This window comes from Psammomys obesus, unplaced genomic scaffold (assembly GCF_907164565.1).
Source record: "Psammomys obesus unplaced genomic scaffold, mPsaObe1.curated_primary_1811, whole genome shotgun sequence".
NCBI classification, from domain to species: domain Eukaryota; kingdom Metazoa; phylum Chordata; class Mammalia; order Rodentia; family Muridae; genus Psammomys; species Psammomys obesus.
Window position 1 is genome coordinate 6363854 of NW_026593286.1, and position 20787 is coordinate 6384640.

The 20787-nt window shown below is 45.3% G+C and overlaps 1 protein-coding gene across 4 annotated transcripts in view; it reads right to left on the minus strand.

Moving 5' to 3' along the window:
- Positions 1-20787, minus strand: part of Dis3l2 (DIS3 like 3'-5' exoribonuclease 2) — a 320053-nt gene that overhangs the window by 22796 nt on the left and 276470 nt on the right. For all 4 annotated transcript variants that reach the window (XM_055616630.1, XM_055616632.1, XM_055616629.1 and 1 more), the window contains one exon: positions 8513-8592. In XM_055616630.1, the coding sequence (XP_055472605.1) occupies positions 8513-8592 (80 nt within the window). The remainder of the gene's footprint in view (positions 1-8512; positions 8593-20787) is intronic.

Sequence of the window (20787 nt, forward strand, 5' to 3'; positions counted from 1 at the left end):
GGAGCTTGGGGGTTGCACCCTCAGTGTTCAATCATTGAATCCAGAAACATCAAATGCCCTGGGCTCTGCGGGCCTGCAGGTCTCCCTGAACCCCACTTACCTGTCAAAGCACACTTTTGTTTGTTTGTTGTCTTAACGTGTTCATGTAGTATATTCATTAGGAACTTCTTAACTATCTCTTGGAATGTTAAGGAGGCCCTGAACTGAACTCTCCTGATGGGTTCTACTGATCCCTGATTTATGCACTGTCGTAATCTAAGGAGTAGGAGTTAAGTACAGTGACACCAACAGGAAATAAGTGTCTATATAACCATGGAAAGGGCTGGAAGAGCAGCCATAAAGTTAATTCCCTAAGAGACACTGCCAATAAGAAACCAGAGAAGAAGAGTTTAATAATTCTGTCTGTGGCTATCCCCTATCTGAAAAGCCCTGGTCACTGAGTCTGGAATCATACTTCCTTGTAGCCTTGGAGCAAAATGACAACCAATGGAATCAAAGCTTTAGGGATTCCCTGCTGGCCAGAGACTAGGAACAGAAACTGGTGTTGTTAACTTTTACTCCCCCATGTAAAGAACTGGGGGGGGGGGGGCTGAGCATCTTTGCTCCTGTTTTCTAGTCATTACTGCCCAACTCTAGGCTGATACGTGCAATATGTACAGCCAACAAAGAATCCATCATATCCTGAGTAGGCAGAAAAACACACCAAAGGAAAACCCAAAAAATCAGGAAGGAAATTTGAAAAGGCCTGAACTCTCACACCTTGCTAAATGCAATTATATAGGATTAGCAGTTTTATTCATAGGTCTACATTCGAACAGGATATATGCATGTGTACCAGAAGGCATATATAAACAGAATTATCTGTAATAACTTCAAGGCAAAACTAACCAAAACACTGATTAGGTTAATGCAGGGTAGATAATCTTTTTTTCTTTTTCTTTTTGAGACAAAGGTTTAAGTAGCTAAAGATGCCTTCAAATTCACTATGTAGCCAAGGGTGATCTTGAAATCTTGATCCTCCTGCCTCTACCTCTTAAATGCTGGGACTACATTTTACTTGGCTTTAAAAACCTTTCATAGTTTGGTTGCCTACCAGAACTTGATGGTTAGACCCTATTGCACAATACACCACACACACAGGTCACAGGACACGGAGAAATCAAGGTAGTATTGACTAAGAAGCTTCCTCCCGCTGTCTAACTTTAGTACTGGAAGTTGCTCCTCAGGCTGCTGTGGGGAAAGTCTTCAGTAATACTACTCAGCTGTGAGCCCTGTGAACTACAATAAGGATCAGCAAGGTAAGCTATGGCCATAGGTGCAGCAGTGGCACAAATGTTATGGGGTAGCCAATTGCAACTGGTTGGATTTAAGGCCCATTCCACAGGAGGAAACACATGCCCGGTACTGTAAATCTGGCCAAGAACCGATGGCTGGGGAGCTCACTGAACCCAGCGGGAGACCTACTGTTATTATTTTACTAAAAGGACATAATCAAAATGCCCTCTAAATTTGTATCTTTCTACCCATAGATTAGTGCAGCAATCAGAGCTCACCAGGGAAGTATTTTTTTGTGTGCCATGGATGGTGGTCAGTACTCAGCCATATCACACACATATCCAAAGCTCAAGTACTATCTCAGAAAGAGCTAAAGGTCAGGGAGGTCTGGAATGAAACAGTGTCTTTTGGGCATGACAGGACTGCTGTACTTATGATCTCACAGCAGCATGGTTACCTGCACAAGAGCAAGCCCAGGCAACATTCTAGCATGGCATGGGGAGAAGCTTATGAGCCTCCATACCCAGCTGAGGACCTATGAGCAGGTGACAGCTCATAGGAGAGAAAAGAATCACTTTTATTTAGGGGTATGGCTCCTGGTAAGTCGACTCACACCCAGAAGTAGATGGACACCACAAGTTAGAGTCAATGTGTGAAAAAGAAGACAAAGATGAAAACAAAGGAGGAGGAAGAGGAGGAGAAGGAGAAGGAGGAGGAAGAAAAGGATGAAGAAGGAGAAGAAGAGGAAGTTGAGGAGGAGGAGGAGAAGGAGACAATGACAACAGGAAGGTCAAGAAGTTGGGGGAAGTAGGGAGGTGGGATGGATCTGGGAGCAGTTAGAAAAAGGAATTGGGGGTAAATATGATCAAAATATATGAAATTCTCAAAAATTGATAAATGTCTTTTCTAAGAAAATCTCTCATAGTTTCTCAAGCTATTTTATTTTATGCAGTTAGGGATCAAACATGCCTTGTGCATGCCAGGCAAGTGCTCTATTACTGAGCTGTATCTTCAGCTTTTCAAGGGAAAGTTTTGTAGCAATGAAAATGAATGGGGCATGACCATATAAAACAATAAAGATGAATTCTCATTAATGCTCAGAGGAAATTTAAGACTTATTGAATGATTCTATATATTTGAGGAGTGAGGAAAGCTCTGAATGTGGAGGATGGGTAGAAAGTGAAGTGGAGGGTGTTCTAACAGTTTATTTCCTGACATAAGGGTGTTTATTTTCCTTTTCTTCCTATTTTTGTCTTTTTGAAAGAGGGTCTCATATATTTGCATGCTTAGTCCCCAGTTGGTGAACTGTTTGGAAAGATGAAGAGCTATGGCCTTGTAAGTGTTGGTGTGTCACTGGGTATGGATTTTGAGGTTTCAAAAGTCTATACCAGGACCAGAATCTCTCTGTCTCTGTCTCTCTCCCCCCCTTGCCTCTGCCCTTGGATCAAGATGTAGGTCTCAGCTACGACTCTTATGCCATGCCTGCCTATATGCTACCATGCTCCCCACTATGCCATGATGACAATGGACTAACCTTCTGAAACTGTAATCAAGCCCCCAGTAAAATGCTTTCTTTTTAAGAGTTGACTTAGTCATGATGTCTTTTCACAGCACTAGAACAAATACTAAGAAAATTGCTTTGAACTACATGCTTAGGGCCTTTTCTCTGTGCATATCATGGTTTCAAAGTAAGTTGTACAAAGCAAGTTTATTGTACAAATTTATTTTCTAGTATGCACCATAGAAGACAACAGTGGAATTCCTGCTTCACACTGCATGTTGGAACACAGACCGCTGTCCATGTATACGCACTGATGTGGCTAGCTAGCACAACCAGCCTGTTTTTCTGGTTTTTGTGTTTCCTGGCTTTGGACAGTTCTGGCTTGAGAAGGGGAGCAGTAGCTGAAGGGCCAAGTACCAGCTTGGCAGTATGAGAAACCTCTGCTAAGAAACTTCAGGGCTTTATCTCTTCAGCCCGGTCTCTCCTGGTTCTCCTACCAAGGCCTGCTGATAAATATCCTGGTCATCTGTACACAGATTACATGAATGCAATCCCAAAGGGACTGCAAACAATACATGAAGGTACTATAAACTCTGATGTAGTAAGTAGCTATCCTAGTCCTGCCGTCCCAGATGCCCAGGCAACTTGGCATCAGTTCTCTATGAACCCACAGGCTGGGCCCATGCCTGCTGCACACCTCACAGAGGAAGCAGCACTCTAGGAGAAGCTTGTCTGCTTGCTTTGCTTCTTAAACACAACTTGACCTTGGTCCGGGCATCTCTCAGATCATAGGTTTCCCTTTCTGTGAAGTAGCATTCATGATTTCTCATCTTCTGTTAGGGAAAGCAAGCAGAACAAAACACTGTATTTTGGCACCCAACATATCCTGGTTGCTGTTACCATCATCTCATGGTAGGTAGCAAAAGAAAGAAGAGACAAGGATACCCTCTGTGTGGTAAGCAGTGGGGAGACACCACCCCAAAGTTCAACCCTGAAAAAAAGAGTTGTGTTGGCGCCATGGAGATACCAAGCTCCACCTGCTGTGAGGGGTCATAGAAGCCCACACCTGCAGCACTGAGTGGCTGACTCCCACATGCATGTTCCAGCTGCAGCTGTTCCCATGAGGTCACTTCTGGCTCTTCTATGGCTGTGCTGCCTCCAGCTCTGCAAGCCCTTCCTATCTCTGGATTGATTCAGCTCTCCTTTCTCCTAACCTGAGGCTTTACAAGGAACAAGAAAGTCATTCTTTATTCTGACCTGGCAGCATCTGAGTTTGCAGGAGGCCTGGGGGGCTCACCCTCTGTCATGAATGGCTCTTAGGTAACACTGCAGTTAGTTGTAGAACTGGCAACAGCTTCCAGCACAGACAGAAAGTGCCATTTCAAAAGTGCTAGGAAGTGCTGATGCTGGTTTGAATTGCCAGGGGCTGCTGGGAAACATTCCATCTGCTTCTTCAGGGGGAAGGAAGAGGAGAAGAACCAGGCAGAGGGAAGGATGAACTAATTAAACATGGGACTCTGTCCAGAATCCCTTGTTTTCCTCCCCAAGGGTGGTACACAGAGAAGGTACACTTGGATCTCCTGCCATGGAGCATGGACTACTGATGGCCACAGAAATGGCTGCTCATTCCGATGCTGCATCTGTCATGAAGCCCTCTTCCTGCTGCCATGTCTTACGTTATTTCTAGTAGTTACCCCTTGTAACTACCCTTGTGTGTGAAGCTCAGGCCCAGGCCAGGGCCTGAAGAAGGGAAGTTGCCTCCAAAGGTATTAACCCTGGGGCTTCCCATAGACTGGTTGAAGTGACTCAAAAGTAAGTGCAAACTGGGAGTCCCTACCCATCCCCTCTATTGCCCTATTCCTTCTAAGTGGCCAGGCTTGTATAGAGGCCTATGGCTGCCCTGCCAGTCTCCTGCTTGTTTTTCCTATTGTTATAGGTGGCACATTAAACCTCTCCTGGCTTCTGCTTCCTGGCAGATGTGAGCCCACCCAGACAGGATTAGAGTTGTTCTGAGAGACAAGCAGAGCAATAGAGTAGGGGATTATATCTGTAATTCTAGCACTTAGGAAGCTGAGGTTGAATGAGTTTAAGGTCAGCTTGGGCTATCTAGTAGATAATGTCTTTAAAAAAAAGGGGTGGTGGTGGTGGTAAAGGGATGGAGTTATTTATTACCTGTAAATAGTGGACAAAAAGGCCACTAAGTGGTATATGAGCATGGATAGGGTCTATGGGACAAACAGTTGTTGTACTGATTCAAAGAAATATATCAGGGATGACCTAGAAGAGGTTTATCCAGAGGCCTTGAAAGTTCTGGAAGGTGCAGTGTCCAGGCCTGTGAAGCTGGCTGGTGGCTGAAAGACAAGACTGGTTCTGCAGAGGACTACCTATAAATGGAGGTCCTGACAAGCAGTTGAAGGCCAAGTGTGAGAGCCACAGGCCTCTGAAAGTCTGTCCTTCCCTAGATCAGACAGTAGGGCCATTTATAGGAGGATGAAGATGTGCCCAGGCCTCTCTCCTCATGCATGCCAGGAGTAAATGCCACTACAGTGCACTGAGGGTGTGCCGAGTAGCCTAGGGACAAGAGGCTGTGCACCAGAGCAGAAGCTTCAAGGTTGAAAAGCTGTATAAAGGACCAGGAAACAAGACTGGATGAGTAAGAATTGATTTGAGGAAGTTTTCTTGAAATGCAAGATTTATCACCATGGAAACGATGGCAGGGAATGGGAAGGCACTCTGGGTGGTCCCGAAAAGCTTGATAAAAATGATGGTTAAAGGCCTTAAATTGACTTGACAGATGGAAGAAGTGAAAAGGGAGTAAAGTGGCCACATTGGAATGAACATATTTCCTAGGACTAAGAGACCCTAACAGAGGGTCCACAGTATACCCTATCACCACCATTACTTAAATGTGCTCACAACATAAGATGTTTAGTGGTGTCTCTCTTCTGCCCACCAGAATGGGACAGCAGGAAGGGATGCCATACAGATGGAAAAATATGGACTCCTGAGGGCCAAGGCTCTCAATATCTTCACTTCCTAACAGTTGCTATTTCATATTTGGACTTGGGAATTCTAGATAATAAAAATGAAAAGGTGAACACAAACAGGGTGGACCCCTGGGAAGAGTGGGAGTCGCTGTCAGGTTCGTGGGTTCCTCCATGCCTCACCTCACAATTCACACACCGTGAAGAGTCTTATTTCTTCAGAAAACATCACAAGCAACTGAGGCCACCAAAACTACACCTGTCAGCATCTTTCCTGATCATTACCTTGCTATCTACAACTCTGGATCCTTACCCAGACTGGCATTGAGAGAATAAGCTAGCCATAGACGGATAATTTGGCTGGGATGTGGGTAGGATGCTATGGGCATCCTGCATTCAAGGATGGTGATGTATGATCAGCAACTGCACAAAGCACCCACATGCCTATAAAAGAAGCAAAACAAACAAACAAACAAACAGAGAAAACTGATACTGGACCCCAAGATGGACTAAAGGCAAATAAGTGTCAGAAAGGGGTATTGAAGCATTTGGTGGCTATACTTTCTAGGCCATGACTCCTGTATGATTTCCTCCATAGCTGCTTTCTCTGACAAGCTTTTCAGGGCACCAAGGCTGACTTACACATACAACCCCTAATAATATTCTGTTGAGGACTCGGGTCACATCAGGATGCAGAGCTTGGCTAACTTCTCATATTCAGACAACCTAAACTGTCATCCATTGGACATGGTACCTCTAAGACAAGAACTTGAAGGAAAGAGGGCTAGTACTCCTCTTGTACTAAATAAGAACTCTGCAACTGCCTTTTCAGAGAGGAGAGAGTTGGGTCAAAATTGGGTTTAACTAACAGACTTCGTGCTGCTACAGCCTGTATGCCAGGGCTGTTATCTACTGACAATTAGTAGGCAGCAAGGCATGGAGATCAATGTGGGAAGCAGATCAAGAGGGAAGCAGAATGATATGCTGCCCTGTTTATGGGTTACATGTCTTAATCCCAAAGAAAGTTTGCCCAGCCACCCAGGAATCTGCTCAGCTCTCCCATCTTGTCCTTGTCTTCAGAGAATCCCAGATTGACTTTGTTCCTGACCCAAACATAATAAGAAACCAAGATGGTACTTCTGACACAATGGCTTTTAGAAGCATTGGAAGTGCCTTCTCAATATGGCACCATCCCAGAGTGGAAATAGAGACTCTTGAGGATGAGAGTGGCTAGCTAACCTTTCCTATGATTCATGTGGTGGAAACTGGTGTGATCCAACAGCAACTACAGCATCTACCTAAAGATAAAGACATTGCTATGACACTCAGAAGGCAACCTGAGTGCAGATGTGGTCACAAGGGTACATGCTAAACTACCTTCTATTCAGATCTCAGCAGTATGTACTTAAGGAAGACATGGTCTTTACTTCTGGGAGGCAGTGTGTGGCCCTGCTGGCAGGTGCCTATTCCTTCAACTGGGTAAGATTATATAGTTTGGCTTGTTACCTAATGACATGAGAATGCATTGTTTCTCAAGACCAGGCTGGGCCTACTGGTTGCTGAGTATGGTTTCCCAGAGTAGTAACAACTGTCTTCCACCTAGTGTTTTCCCAGTGTGAATATGTTAAAGTTGACTGTGTACAAAAATTACTTGGATGAGCTGACAGAGTTCCTTAGGCCTCAGCTTCTGCAGTGCATGGTGATAAAAGCACACTCTTCAGGCTGTGAGGAGGGTTAAGTAGAAATGGCACATGCTAGTCCCCAGGAGTCTAGGAGTGCAGAGTAGGTAGCCAACGTGAGTTGTTATCATCATCATGATCATCATGATCATCACGATCATCATGATCATGATCATCAAGACATATTCCCTCCACCTCACTCACTACCACTGTCCCTGTCTCACTAAGGGAGTCAGGGTCTTTGAAGAAAAGAAGAGGTACTTTAAAGTTATACCAGGGGCCACCTCTTGTAGGGCTACCGCTTCCCATCTGTGTACCCCAGACACCTCCCAACTACAAAAGCCACATGATCACTACAAAGCAGTAAGTATGGAGGCAGTGGCCAAAGAGCCAGAATAAAGGCCAAAGTCACACCTGCATCAGAGAAGCAGGCAAGGGATTAGCAGTGGGTGAGGTGGGGAGGAGGGTAGAGCCTGAAAAGGAAGGTTTGTTTTCAAATATGCTTCTCACTCATCGCCATCTGTCTTACATGTTTTATTTTCATGCATGTGTATAAGTTGTATAGATGTGTGGGCTGTGTGTATACATTCATGTATGTAAATGTCCATGAGTGTGTGCCGTGGAGCAAATGACGAGATCAGAGAACAACGTCAATGTTGGTTCTCACCGTTCATCTTGTTTGACACAGGGGCTCTTTGTATACCAGACCAGCTGACCTGTGAGCTTCGAGGATTCTCTTCTCTCTTCCTCCCATCTCCGCATAGAAATACTGGGGTTCTATGGGCTTGCACTATTGAACTTGGCTTTAGGTGGGTTCTAAGGTTTTACACTCAGGTCCTCATACTTGCACAGTAAGTGCTTTGAGTCACTGCCCCAACCCTATACAAGTTCCTTTCTATTTATATTTAAGGGCAAAAGAGACTTTGTGGGGGAATATTTTGTGTGTGTGCCAGACATGTTCTTACATAGCAGCAAAAAGTCTGAACACGCCTGTAAGAGAAGCCTGAGTCAGAAAACCTGCCACAGCTACTCAGCATGCTTGGCTGATGCTTCCCCTCAAGTGAGTGACTTACTTGTTGCTGTCTCGGTACTCATAGACATGACATCCTTGAGGCAATCCAGTCTCGTGGTCCAGAGTAAAAGCAAGCTTCAGCTAAACAAATGCAGAAAAGAGAAACAAGTGAGTTTTGCCTCAATGGAGTGGAGAAATCAAACAGATCAACTCCCTTCAGCCAATGTGTTGTGGAGAATTTCAGCCTCTCGCTGTAGGAAGAGCCCACACCTCACAAGAACTCTGCCATCAACAGAAACTGTCACCAGGATCATCTTATGCATTGGGCATGAAGCACTTTTTGTGCCTGCCTCTGAGCTGGTGGAGGACACAGGAGCACTGCAGGAATGAGGAGTCACCTTTGTGGAGCCTGTCGTCTATCACAGGAGCAGAGAGCAATCAGCCCTCTATTCTAAGGAGTGTCCAGGTATATGTAGAAGTTCGAATTGAAGAGAGTTATTTGAACCTTCGTGGGGGTCAAAATATAACTTACCATGTTTCTACTAAAGCAAATCAGCTGACCTAGACAGAATAGGGCTGTGGGAAGGAGGGGTGACTAGATCACAGGTGAGGGGAGCAAAGAGTTGTCTCAGGCAGAAGTCACAGCATGTATACAGGTCCTGGGCAGGCGCTACAGAAACTGAAGGATGGATAGTGAAGCTCAGTCCAACAAATACAAGGACCACAGCGGGTGGTGACACTGGGAAAGAAAGGCCAGGCAAAATAAGCATAACATTCTTAGCTATATTGGACTCTTTGACCTTTGCTTTAACTATAAAGAACGGCTCCTGATGTGCTCTAAGAAATGGGTGGATGACGACACCACAGTTCTATTTGGGAAGACTAGTCTGGCTAGCTACTGTGCTGTCTGCAGGATGAGGAAAGAAATGGGAGCCTACACAGGGCTGTTATTGAGGCTGAGGAAATAGGAATGGGGACTAGAGGACAGTTAAGCAAGATGGAGAGAAAGAGACACTTTGAGATCTAAATGGCAGTGTTTTAGAAGTGGAATCAACAAGATGTGCTGATGAATATGGTGACAAAAATCAAGATTTTGATTTCACAACCAGTTAGGTAAATATTACACTGCTGGGAAAGAAGGAAGTTCAAAATTTGGCTAGGAACATGTTGACTTGGAGACCCCATTAGTGAAGATAAAGACAGAAGCCTGGTGAACCCTGGTCTCTTTCAGGACTCTGGCAAGGAGAGCACAGGTGAGTGAAGAAGCTCCTGGAGCTCAGGCAGATTTACTCTCCATCTTGCTGGAGGCCAGGGTTCAGGGAGCTTTAGCATTTCCAAATGTGGAGCCAATTACTATCTTTACAAATTTCCTGGGCTTTTAAATCACCAGGGAAAATTTAACTGCACTAACTACATGCTAGGAGGATACATTATTATGATTTTTTCCTGTAGGGTTGTTGACACAGCCAATGATCTGCACCATTAGATAATGGACATTTTTTTTTCTCTCTCTCTCCCAGAGTAAAGCACACTCTTGGGAATGGTCTGTCCTTTTACTGACCCAGATGAACATTCAAACCAGAAACAAATCCTTCTTTACCACTACAAAGCCAGGAACTTCACTGGAGTCAAAGGCATGCTTTTCCTACAGAGTATACCTTGGCTCTAACCAGGCCTCTATTTCATTTAAGTAAAAAAATAATTTAGTTCAGCTACTATGGAATTAGTGTGAAGGCTCCTCAAGACAAAAAGAAAAAGAAAGAAAATATCACTATGCTATGATCCAGTTCTACCACCCCTGGACGTGTGCCTAAAGGAGTCAAGGTCAGCCCTACACAGACATCTGTAGCAAAGCAGTCTTCACCACAGTTCCACAGACCCAACCTGGATGCCCATCAAGAAAAATGAATAGAGGAAACAAAGCACATACACATGGACATTTAGTCAGCAATAAGAAGAATGAGAGCTGGGGAGATCGTCCAGTCGTTAAAGCACCTTTTGCTTCAGTATGAGGATTAGGGTTAGGATTAGGGTTAGGGTTCAGTATTAGGGTTAGGATTAGGGGTGGGGTTAGGGTTAGGATTAGGTTTGGGGTTGGGGTTAGGGCTAGGGTTAGCGTTGGGGTTGGGGTTGGGGCTGGGGTTAAGGTTGGATCCTAGAACCCACATAGATGCCTGTAATTCTCATTCTTAGGGGTAGAGATTAGGACCTCCAGAGCAAGCTGTCTTGAAAGACTAGCCATGTGAGTGAGCACTGGGTTTGATAAGAGACATGGCCTCAAAGAAAAAAGTGCAAAAGCAACTGAGGATGAGTCCCAAACTTCCACATGTACACATATACCTACCCAAACAGGTGTATACACATACATGGAAAATGGAAAAAAGTACAACAAAGGGAAATTGATATTAAGTGAAATAAGCCAGACCTAGAGAGGTAAATATACTTTGTCTCAGCTGTGGAATCTAGACTGAAAAAGAGTGACATGAAAGTAGGAGTGCTTCTATTTTGGAAGGGCAATGGCAGTGGAGACAGGACACAGTAATGGGGATGACTATGATCAGAGTACAATATATATGTGTATAAAAATTCAAAATGAACCCATTATTTTGTGTAATTAATACATGCTAAAAAACAAACAAACAAAAAGTTAAAATAGATAGGTGTGGTTGTACCTGCCTTTGGTTCTACCACTTGGGATGCTGAGGTAGAAGGACCATCCTGGGCTACCTACTGAGAGTCTGTGTCAAAAAGAAACTTCCCCCAGTCAAAGCAAAATAACCCACTATGCAGCAGATCGATTACAACAGCTACAACCCTTTGCCCTTTGTCCTCACTTATTTCTCTTTAGCTGAGGCAGTGCAATGATTTTGTCCATTAAAAAGCATACAAAACACCTACGGTCTCAGAAATGTTTGTATCTTCTGCCTCCATTTTTTGTTGTTGTTGTTGTTGTTTTGTTTTTCAAGATAGGATTTCTCTGTGTATCCCTGGCTGTCCTAGACTTGCTTTGTCGACTGGGCTGGCCGCAAACTCACAGAGATCTGTCCGCCTCTACTTCCTAAGTGCTGGAGAAACAGACATGCGCTACTGCACCCAGCTCTGCCTCAATATTTTAAGCTATGCATTTGTGTCTTATAAAAATACTCAGAGGAGGACTTTGCAGTCAGTCCTGAAGACACCTGGCAAACCAGTATCAGATGGAGGGGGAGGAGGTTCTCCCTTATCAGTGGACTTGGAAAGGGGCAGGGAGGAGATGAGGGAGGGAGGGAGGGTGGGACTGGGAGGGAAAGAGGGAGTGGGATATAGCAGGGATACAAAGTTAACAAACTGTAACTAATATTAAAAAAATAAAAATAAAAATAAAAAAAAAAGAAATAAACTGAGCTCATCCTGGAAAAAAAAAATACTCAGAAATTTAGGGAAAAGGCTCACTGTGAAACTGTTTGCCTCAGTATTACTACTGAGTATTACTACTCAGTATTATTACAGAGGTAATAAAAGACCAGCAATGGTGGCAGGAGTCGAGGGACAATGGACACGCCCCATTGCAGTCCATGTGGGAGAGCAGGTGGTCCTGAAACTGCTCATAAAGAATTCTCCTCAACCTGGGCAAAGTAGGATGGGCGGATAAAGCAGGCCATAATTTGATTGTATAATGTGGAAACTGCAAAGGCTAGATCAACAAAAGGTTTGAGAGAGAGAGATGAAAACAGCTCAGAGGGGAGCTCAGGGATTCTCCACTTTATCTGCACTCTCTAGGTTCTTTAAAACAAGGCGGCACTACTTTGAGTAAGGACTAGCATGCTCCCAGTCTTGCTCTGTGTGCTTCCTTCTTCCCAGGGTTTTTGGCTCCTGGGTTCTAGAGCTGGTCTGTGCTGACTGTCTCTGCCTATGCTACTGTCACTATACCAAGAACTGTAGTATTCAGCTTCTTAAGTGTTTTTCCCCTTAGTTATCATGAATGGGGAACAGGGTCAGGGAGGACTAGCTATTACGGTGCTTTAGGGAGGCAAGGGGACTAAGCTAATGGGGCAAGCTGCATTCCAGACTGTGAGGAATTTACATTGTCAGAAAGGGAAACCACAGCGGGTGTCAGAGAAGGTACCTGGTGGTCACAGAGCAATGGGCTAGAGTGAGGATGAACCTGTGGGAGAAGGGTTTTGAGTGAGGCCATTCTGGCAGATTAAAAGGATAAGGCCTGGGCCTTAGGCAATGTTGTGGGAATAGGGACATCCAGAGATAGCTTAGCGAGAAGACACATCAAACTATGTAATTCGGCCTTCAGAATCTGCCTCCTAGCCCCAAAGGTAAAAAAGGGAGGGATGAAATAGGCACTGTGGCCCTTAGTCATGAAAACACTGGGAAATGTAATCTTAGGGCTGGTCAGGAAACTATAGACAGAGAAATTTAACAATAAGACAAGTCAGAGTGGTGGATGGGAGGAAACAGAGGGGCACTCAGTTATTGAATATACATATTCTATATATATATATATATATATATATATACATATACATATATATGTACTCACATTTATCAAATGTATATCAAGTAAAGAAGGCTTTCCTTGAGCCTGATGACAACCACTTAAATTAGGTATTACAACTTCCTTTTAATAGATGAGGAACTTGAAGCTAAGAAAAATTGGCAATTTAGTTGGGTTGAGTGATAAATGCCTATAGTCTTAGTACTCAGGATTCTGGGACAGGAAGGTCACAGTTTTAAGGACAGCCTGGGCTACATATTGAGATCTTGTTGAGGGAGGGGTGTGTGGCTCTTGGAGAGCACTCCGCCGAGAGAGGCTAAGAAGATAGCTTAGTTGGATAAGAAGAAAAGTGCTTGACCTACAAGCAGAAGGACCTGGGTTTGATCCCCAAACCCATGTTTTTAAAAGCTAGGGATTATGTGCACTCGTGAGCATATCTGTAACAGGAGTGGGGAGGTGGAGACAAGCGGATCCCGGCACTCGATAGCAGTCAACCTAGCTCACTTGAATCCCATGACAGTGAGTGTCAACAACAAAGCATGCACAACACCTGAGGAACTAGCACTGAGGCTGTCCTCTGGCTTCCACATGCAAGAACATCTGCATGTACACATATGCTCACATATACACAAACACACATGTACACACACATACACACTCACACTAACAAAACATCAAGCAATTTGCCCACAGCTCAACAGAACCAGATTTTAACTCAAACCCATCTTTGCCTGTTGCCAGTATGGTGTGACTTTGCTGTTCTGGATATGAAGGGGGAAGGGAGGTGTCACAGACACTGTTAGAGATTCTCTGCCTCAGACAGCGGTGCAGATGGTGAGGTTACTCCCCCAAGCGATGAGGGATGGTAAGCTTGGGAGAAGAGTCTGGGTCCCACTTGGAGCTGCTGATTTTGTTTTCAGTGGGGATGGCCAGAAGGCTGCCGTGTGTGTGGTCCTGAGCTTTCCAGCTGTATCTGCAGGCTTCAACTGACAAGATGACAGTTTACTGAAGTGGATGAGACTGTCTTGAGAGTGTATCTAGAGAGAAGAGAATCCTAGTGAAGTCCAGAGAAACACCTCCATGAGAGAGCTGGGAGCAGAGACTATGAAGGGGTGGCAATGGGCCTTGATTTATGTCTTAAAAGAAGCTAGAGGGAAATATGGCTCAAGGAAGGAACAGCCATGCCAGTTTGTTACACTCTCCTAAAAGGTCTCATAGGAGAGAAGTATGTGTCCCAAAAAGGAGCCCCACTGCATCTGGAAGAATGGCTTCTGCAGGGAGCGCTGGGGGCAGAGGTGGGTAGGAGACGGACTAAGGAGTGAGAAGGCAGGAAATGGGGCTGTGTGTGGCACTTAGACAGTTGCAGGGAAGAGGCACCAGAGAATGCACAGTAAGGTGAGGGGTAAGGGAGTACATCAAAGAGTGACGATGACCTTTTAAGTAGAGTGACTACAGCAGGAGAGGGAGGCACAAAAGAGATGAAGCAGAGAGTGGTTCTTTCTGAGATCACCAGGGACTGGAGTCCAGCACACAGTGAAAGAGCCCTCCTCTACTGCAGAAGATGGAAAGGGTGTGCAGGCACGCAGACAGATCTGTAGACCAGGCAAGGAGGATTTAGAATATTCTAGTATGGCTTCTACTTTTCAGTCATTCCTCTTCCCTGAGAACTAGGAGCCAAATTATCTGCAAAGAATAGAAAGTTTGGTGAGAGGAACAGAAGTCTGAGGAAAGCATGGCGGTCAAAGCTGCTTCTTTGGAGGACAAGACAAAGAACCGGATGCGGCCGAGCATGAAGACTGCTGGGAGCACTCAGGAGCTGCGATTAATGAGCAACCCTCTGCAACCTTGACGTTAGCGTGAAGAAGAAAGCCAACTTGGTTCAAAGTGGGACCTTTCCTGAAAGGTTTGAGGGGGGCAAATAATGGGCAAGGGAGGGGCAGTATGATATGGCAACAGATGGGCACAGATGGACCATGGAATGTAAGGCCAACACACATGAAAGAAAAGCGAAGTCCAACTGAAAGAAAGCGGAGGGTCTGAGTGACAGATGTTGTGTATGAAACTAAACTAATATTTATTAAGTACATCTGTTCTAAGCATCTCTTATGTGATGTTGTTAAATTCTCATATTACCCTGTGTTTGAGAGATTTGGTAAGTATTAGCCAGCACTGGCCAGTAAGAAGTAGAACTGAAGTCTGCACTGCACTGCAAAGCACTGGGCTGTTCTGGTCCCCTAGATGTTTGTGAATTCTAGAGAGGTAGGAGGACCAGGAGCTGTAGCCAGACAGCAGACTATGTGTGACCTTAGAGATGGGCAGGTAATTAAAATATTCAAAGAAAAGCCAAGGAGTTGAGAAGTAGAGGTGGGACAGGCTGGAGACTGCCCTCTAGGAAGCTCTAGACTTCACCCAGAATAGTGATACACTGTTTCTCAGAGAACCCAAGCCATTAGCTTTGTCTACAGATATGCAGGTGCCTACAAGTGTGAAGTTCAGTATGACTAAGTGAGCACACTGATCCCTGTAGCAGACATAGAGGCAGTACTTCCTTCATAGAGGCAGTCATTTCCTTCTTCCTAATGAGATATCACCCAGGGGCTCCAGGGGAAAGCAGACCCAATCTCTAGAGGCAGACTAGGCCTAACAGTGTTAAGGGAGGCCCATGGTCCTTTAAGTTGCTGATCAGATATCCATATCAATAGTGTCTTGTCCTAGGAACAGGCTTGGGAAGGGATGTGTGATGTAGCTGAGGCCCACAAGCTAAGAGAGGGTGTACATAAAGGCCAGTGCAGCTGCGCCAGTACCTCCCAGCCAGAGAGCAAGCAGAGGAATTCCCAAGGGAAACAGGACAAGAGACCTACAGCAGAAGACATCCAGGCAGAGACACTCAACAAAGACCAGGTCTAATGAAACTAGGGACCCAAATCCCTGGGAAGCAAGAAAGTGCTCCTATCTTGTCAACACCCTGAAGAGAAACCCACCCACAGCAAGCCTAGACAGAAGAGAGTTGCTGCCATCACTGACAGCCCAGGGCCCAGAATGAAGCCCTGCAGGGGCTCAGTGGGGAGTCTGCAGGACTGCAGTCACTCCTAATGGAGCTACTACATGCAACAGAGGCACTAACTGCTGGTCAGTCCTCTCGAAGGGATGGGCTCCTTGGTGGACAACGTCTCTAGCTGTACAACATTCCTGGTACTGAGTGAGGGGGGAGGAGGTGAAGGCCTCCAGGCATTCACAAGGCTGCTCTCTAGGCCTCTGCCACAGCAATAAGGTTTTAAAGGGGCCTAGGGAGAGGCAAGACTATCACCTCAACAAAGGACAAGCAAGTCTTCTTTAGGTAGAAAATGGAAGAGCTGCCAAGTGTGGTACCCACTACACTTTAATCCCAGCACTTAGCAAGCAGAGGCAGACATATTTCTGTGAATTTGAGGCCAGCCTGGTCTATATAAAGAGACCCTGACTCAAAAAAGAAGAAAAAGAAAAAAACAAAAAGAAAAAGAAAAAAGAAAAGAAAAGGAAGGAAGAAAGGGAGGGAGGAAGAAAATGAAAGAGCCTTTAATTTCCAGAAACTTAGGCTGAGACCACATAGGAGGAGCAGGCTGTGGGCAGCAGAACATAAGACTTCTGATTAACACTCCATTATCCAGGCTTCCTGATGGGTATGGACAAGGCCTCTGGACATAGGACCAAGGCTGAGATAAAGGCTGGAACCCTTGGGAGAGGAGGAGAAAGTTTCTATAGACTTTGGGAAGGTGGGGTGTCAGCCTTCCTGGGGTTGTTGATCCTCTTGGGTTTTAAATGTAGTGGCAAGGAAGACCAGCAGGGTACCCTCCCAGTAGGTGGCTACAGGGGAGCCATAAGACTAGATGGCTGAGGAAATATAGGGCTTCCTTTAGAGTCTCAGATCCCACCACTTTGGGAGGAGACTTCAGCAAAACCTTAGGAAAGAATGAATATCCATCCAAGGCTAAGTAGGAGGTTAGGAGGCCAGTGTTTCCTATGATCACTAAGGCACTGGGCCTTACTCTGGATCTCAGTCCAGTGAAGTCAGTGGATCTAATCACATTCGTAAAAATAACCAACTGAAGTGATGGAATGAACCTGGAGGGGCAGCAGTGTGCATGGCAGGTGTCCCCTGGGTAGTGAACAAGTCAGTCTTACACAGCGCAGGCACACAGCTCTCCTCCCAAAGGGCCTAACCCAGAGAACATTATTCCAGGCAGCTGGTTTTTAAACCCCATCAACTAAGGAAGATAGAAGCTCAGTGCTTTAAAAAAAACTACTAGTCTGACCTTGGGCAAAAGCTTGTTTCAAGTCTGAGGAGCTGACTTCAATTCTGGAAATCCACATGGTGGGAGGAAAGAGCTGACACATGTGCACCATTTCATGGGTTCACTTGTGCATATGCATGTGTACATACACACTCACAAAGATAATATTTAAAAAATCAAGGAATTCCCTGTCTTGTCCACAATGGCTGCAAAATGAACTCAAATGGGCACCAGGACTTCTGTGTGGGCCCTGAAGGTACTTGAAGCCCTAAATGGTCTGGGTAGGCGCTTTGGAAGCCCAACTCAAGGGTTCCCTCACAGGGATGTAAAGATAGAGGTCAACAGTGAAAGTTGAGCATAGTTTTCTGGCTGTGACTGCTCTAGCTCAGCCCCCCTTGTTCTCCGGGAGGCTGAGCTTGCTTCAATTTGCTAGCTATTAGGACTCAGGGTCAAGCTTAGGTCAAGGAGCAGTGTGGGAAGCCTCTCAGCTTCCCATGGCTGATGCTCACCCACAATTCCTGGGTCTTGCAGGGTATCTTGCTCCTTACATGGAAGGTAGCCAATCCTACACAGGGCCAATATTTGGGGAATGCCATTTACCACATACTTGAAATGAACAGAAAAGTCCCTCCCACCTGAAGCTTAGGTTTTAAAATTGAAAAATCTTATTACAAGGGAATCTTCACATTCTTTGAAGTGATCTTTAGTTTTCCTTCGTTAGTCTTCATTGTTTGGTTTGGATTTCCTAAGCATTATTTCTTTTTTCCATCTCCTCTTTGCTTTCTTTTATAAGACAAAGATGCTGTGGGCTTTGCTTTAACTTGGTTAACAGCGATTCTATGGCAATGTATTAAATTTCTTTCTCCTAAGTCCACTGAAGTCTTTTTGGACTTGAAGAGCTTTTTAAGAAAGAACTTGCTCATTCAGCAGGATTTTCCTCCCTGATCCAAGCTCTGGTTCTGACCTGGAAAAAATAAGAGTAAAAAAGAGCAAGAGAATCCTGCAGTCCTGACGCTCAACTTCACAAACCACAAAAAAGGACCTCGCTCCAGTAACGTAATCATGAAGAGTTCTGGCACCTTGGTCTTTCAAGAAAAATACATCCATCTGCTGGCACAGGGACCCTCCAACCAAACCCTGTTCAGCATGGAGTTCCCGATTCATTAGTGCTGGAAAGTCTATAGCGAGGCTGGCCGCTCCCACTGGATGACGCCTCCCTGCAGCACAGTCTGTAAACCCCACAGCTGTGTTTTCACTTAAGGCCACTTCTCCTGACTCCACCGTGTCTTGTTCCAGAAGCTTGTTCTATTCTTGTTAAGGCTAAAACCGACAAGACAAGGATTCTTCGATGTTGAGGTTTGACTTGCTCAGAAGAAGCCATGTCTGTCTTAGAGCTAAGGTTTGTCCCCAGGGAAGGCTGCTCATTCAGGAGGAACCAGCCAGCAAAACAGTAGTGGTTGTCCTGGCCTCCTGGCTAAGGGTCACTTTTTCATTCACCATAGTAAGACCAGGGCAGTAGGGCTCTACTTAACCACTGTCCCCTGTGGCCTTCTGTCTCCATCGCTGGTGAGACCCAAGTAGAAGAGCCTGTTTTCCTTCTTAGGCTCTCTAGCAGATTAACAGTCCCTGGGGTCCCAGAGGCTTCCAGTCAGCCTCCACCTAGACACTGGGCCCCATTTGCCTCTCCAATTCTCAATCAAAGTGACAATGAGTAAATGCAAGGTCTAATAAGCAAATCTGCATATGCCACATGAAGCAGGATGAGGAGGCTGCCACCACCTGCACACCCTCCTCAGAACAGGCAATGACAGAAAGAACTATTTCCTCTTGCAGCTGGAGCCTCAGCTCAGCCATTGTTTGGGCACTGATGCTGCCAGAGCTACTGGCATAGGCTGGTGCCGGTGCTGACTGTGGAGGAAAGACACTGTATAGGTGTCTTGGCACATAGATGTTCCTGTTCTGAATCTACCTACCTACTCTAAACCTTGTGTTTTTGCTGTGAGCAGCAGAGATCCCCTACCTGAAAATGGCTGCTACCCTAAAAAGTATTACCTATTTATTTTTATTTATTTATTCATTTGTTTATAGACAGGGTCTCAAGTAGTCCAGGATAGCCTTAAACTGGCTTATATATAGCAGTGTTTGGTCTATCTTGTGCTTTTGATCCTTCCGTTTCCACCTCTTGAGTGATATAATTACAGGCATGCCCTATGCTCAGTCTGTGTGGCCCAGAACTTGGTGCACGTTTGGTGTACCAGCACTCTTCTGACTGAACTGCATCCACAGTGATGCTCTAACTTTCCCTGGAGCACAGTGAGGCTCTAGGAAAGCTAATCTTCCCAGACAGCATAGCCTTCCTTGAGGGTGACTTAGTCAGATTCCTCCCCTCACCAAGCTTACCTTAAGACACAGCCTCTAAAATCTTTTTTCATCGCTGCACGTGTACATAACGTCCCTAACATCAAGCCTCATGTGAAAAGGAAAGACATCTTTCAGCTTTCAGGGAAGTTCGTCATTGAAAAAATTTCCCGCATTGCCTTCCCCTTCAACTCTCTGAAGTAGGACTGCTTCTGCCTTCGGGGTACCGATGCCTACTCACAGATATTGGGGAGCTCACATTCCTTCTGTCTCCTTTCCTTGTTTCTCATTCCTGTCTTCCTAATGGGCTCACTTTATTGCTTATTTCCTTTGCTGCAAGTCCATAAATTCCTTTTGGAAACAGAGGAGGGTACACATAAGATATGTACAGTTTATTAAAATACAAGCCAAACGTATGTCGAACTATGAGATCCAGGGAGGTTCAAGCAGAAACTGACTAAACGATAGCCATAATGGCAGGCACTCAGTTCGTGGAAGAAGGAAACAGGACATTCTCACACAGTCTTCAGAGCCAGTGATCAGGCTGGCTCTCTTCTTGAACAAACAAGAGAGAACAGAATGATCTTCCAGGGAATTGGCCTCAGTTTCCAGGGACTTGAGCAGTCAGGAGTTATGTAAGCCAAGCTGAGAGCCAGCAACTTTGGCTTGCCCTTTCTCTCCCTGAGTCTGGGTAGAGGTGGGCTTTGGGGCCTTAGATGCCCCTCCTATACCATGGAGCCCAGTTCCTCTGTGGCTGTCCTGAGGTTTGTTTCCTGAAGGAATGTGGATTTTTTTTTTTTTTTTTTTTAGGTCTAATGGAGGAAAACATCTATAACCATTTCTGCTGTATCTGTTGGGAGAATAGATCAGCGTTTCTAGAAGAATCTGTATGTACCCCTTGAGATGTTTTAATGAGGACCAAGTGGCAGTTACACTTTCTCTGCCTAAGCTGTCTTATGTAAGAAAAAACAGTTGTCAAGGTTCATAACTTGATGCTAATTGGCTTCCTCCCTCCCAGAGGGCCAAGTACCTGCACAACATATTCAAAATGACAATATTGCCATCTTAGGCCCCTTTGGGTCTTGGGGCCACCCATCTGCCCCTCCTCTATTGCCCGCTCCCTGCTCCAGGGGTTTTGGGGCACTTCCTGGCATGAGAGCCACTGCGCCATCATTTGGCCATGCAGTGTCCACCAATCTTACAACGGCTTACTACATTGTT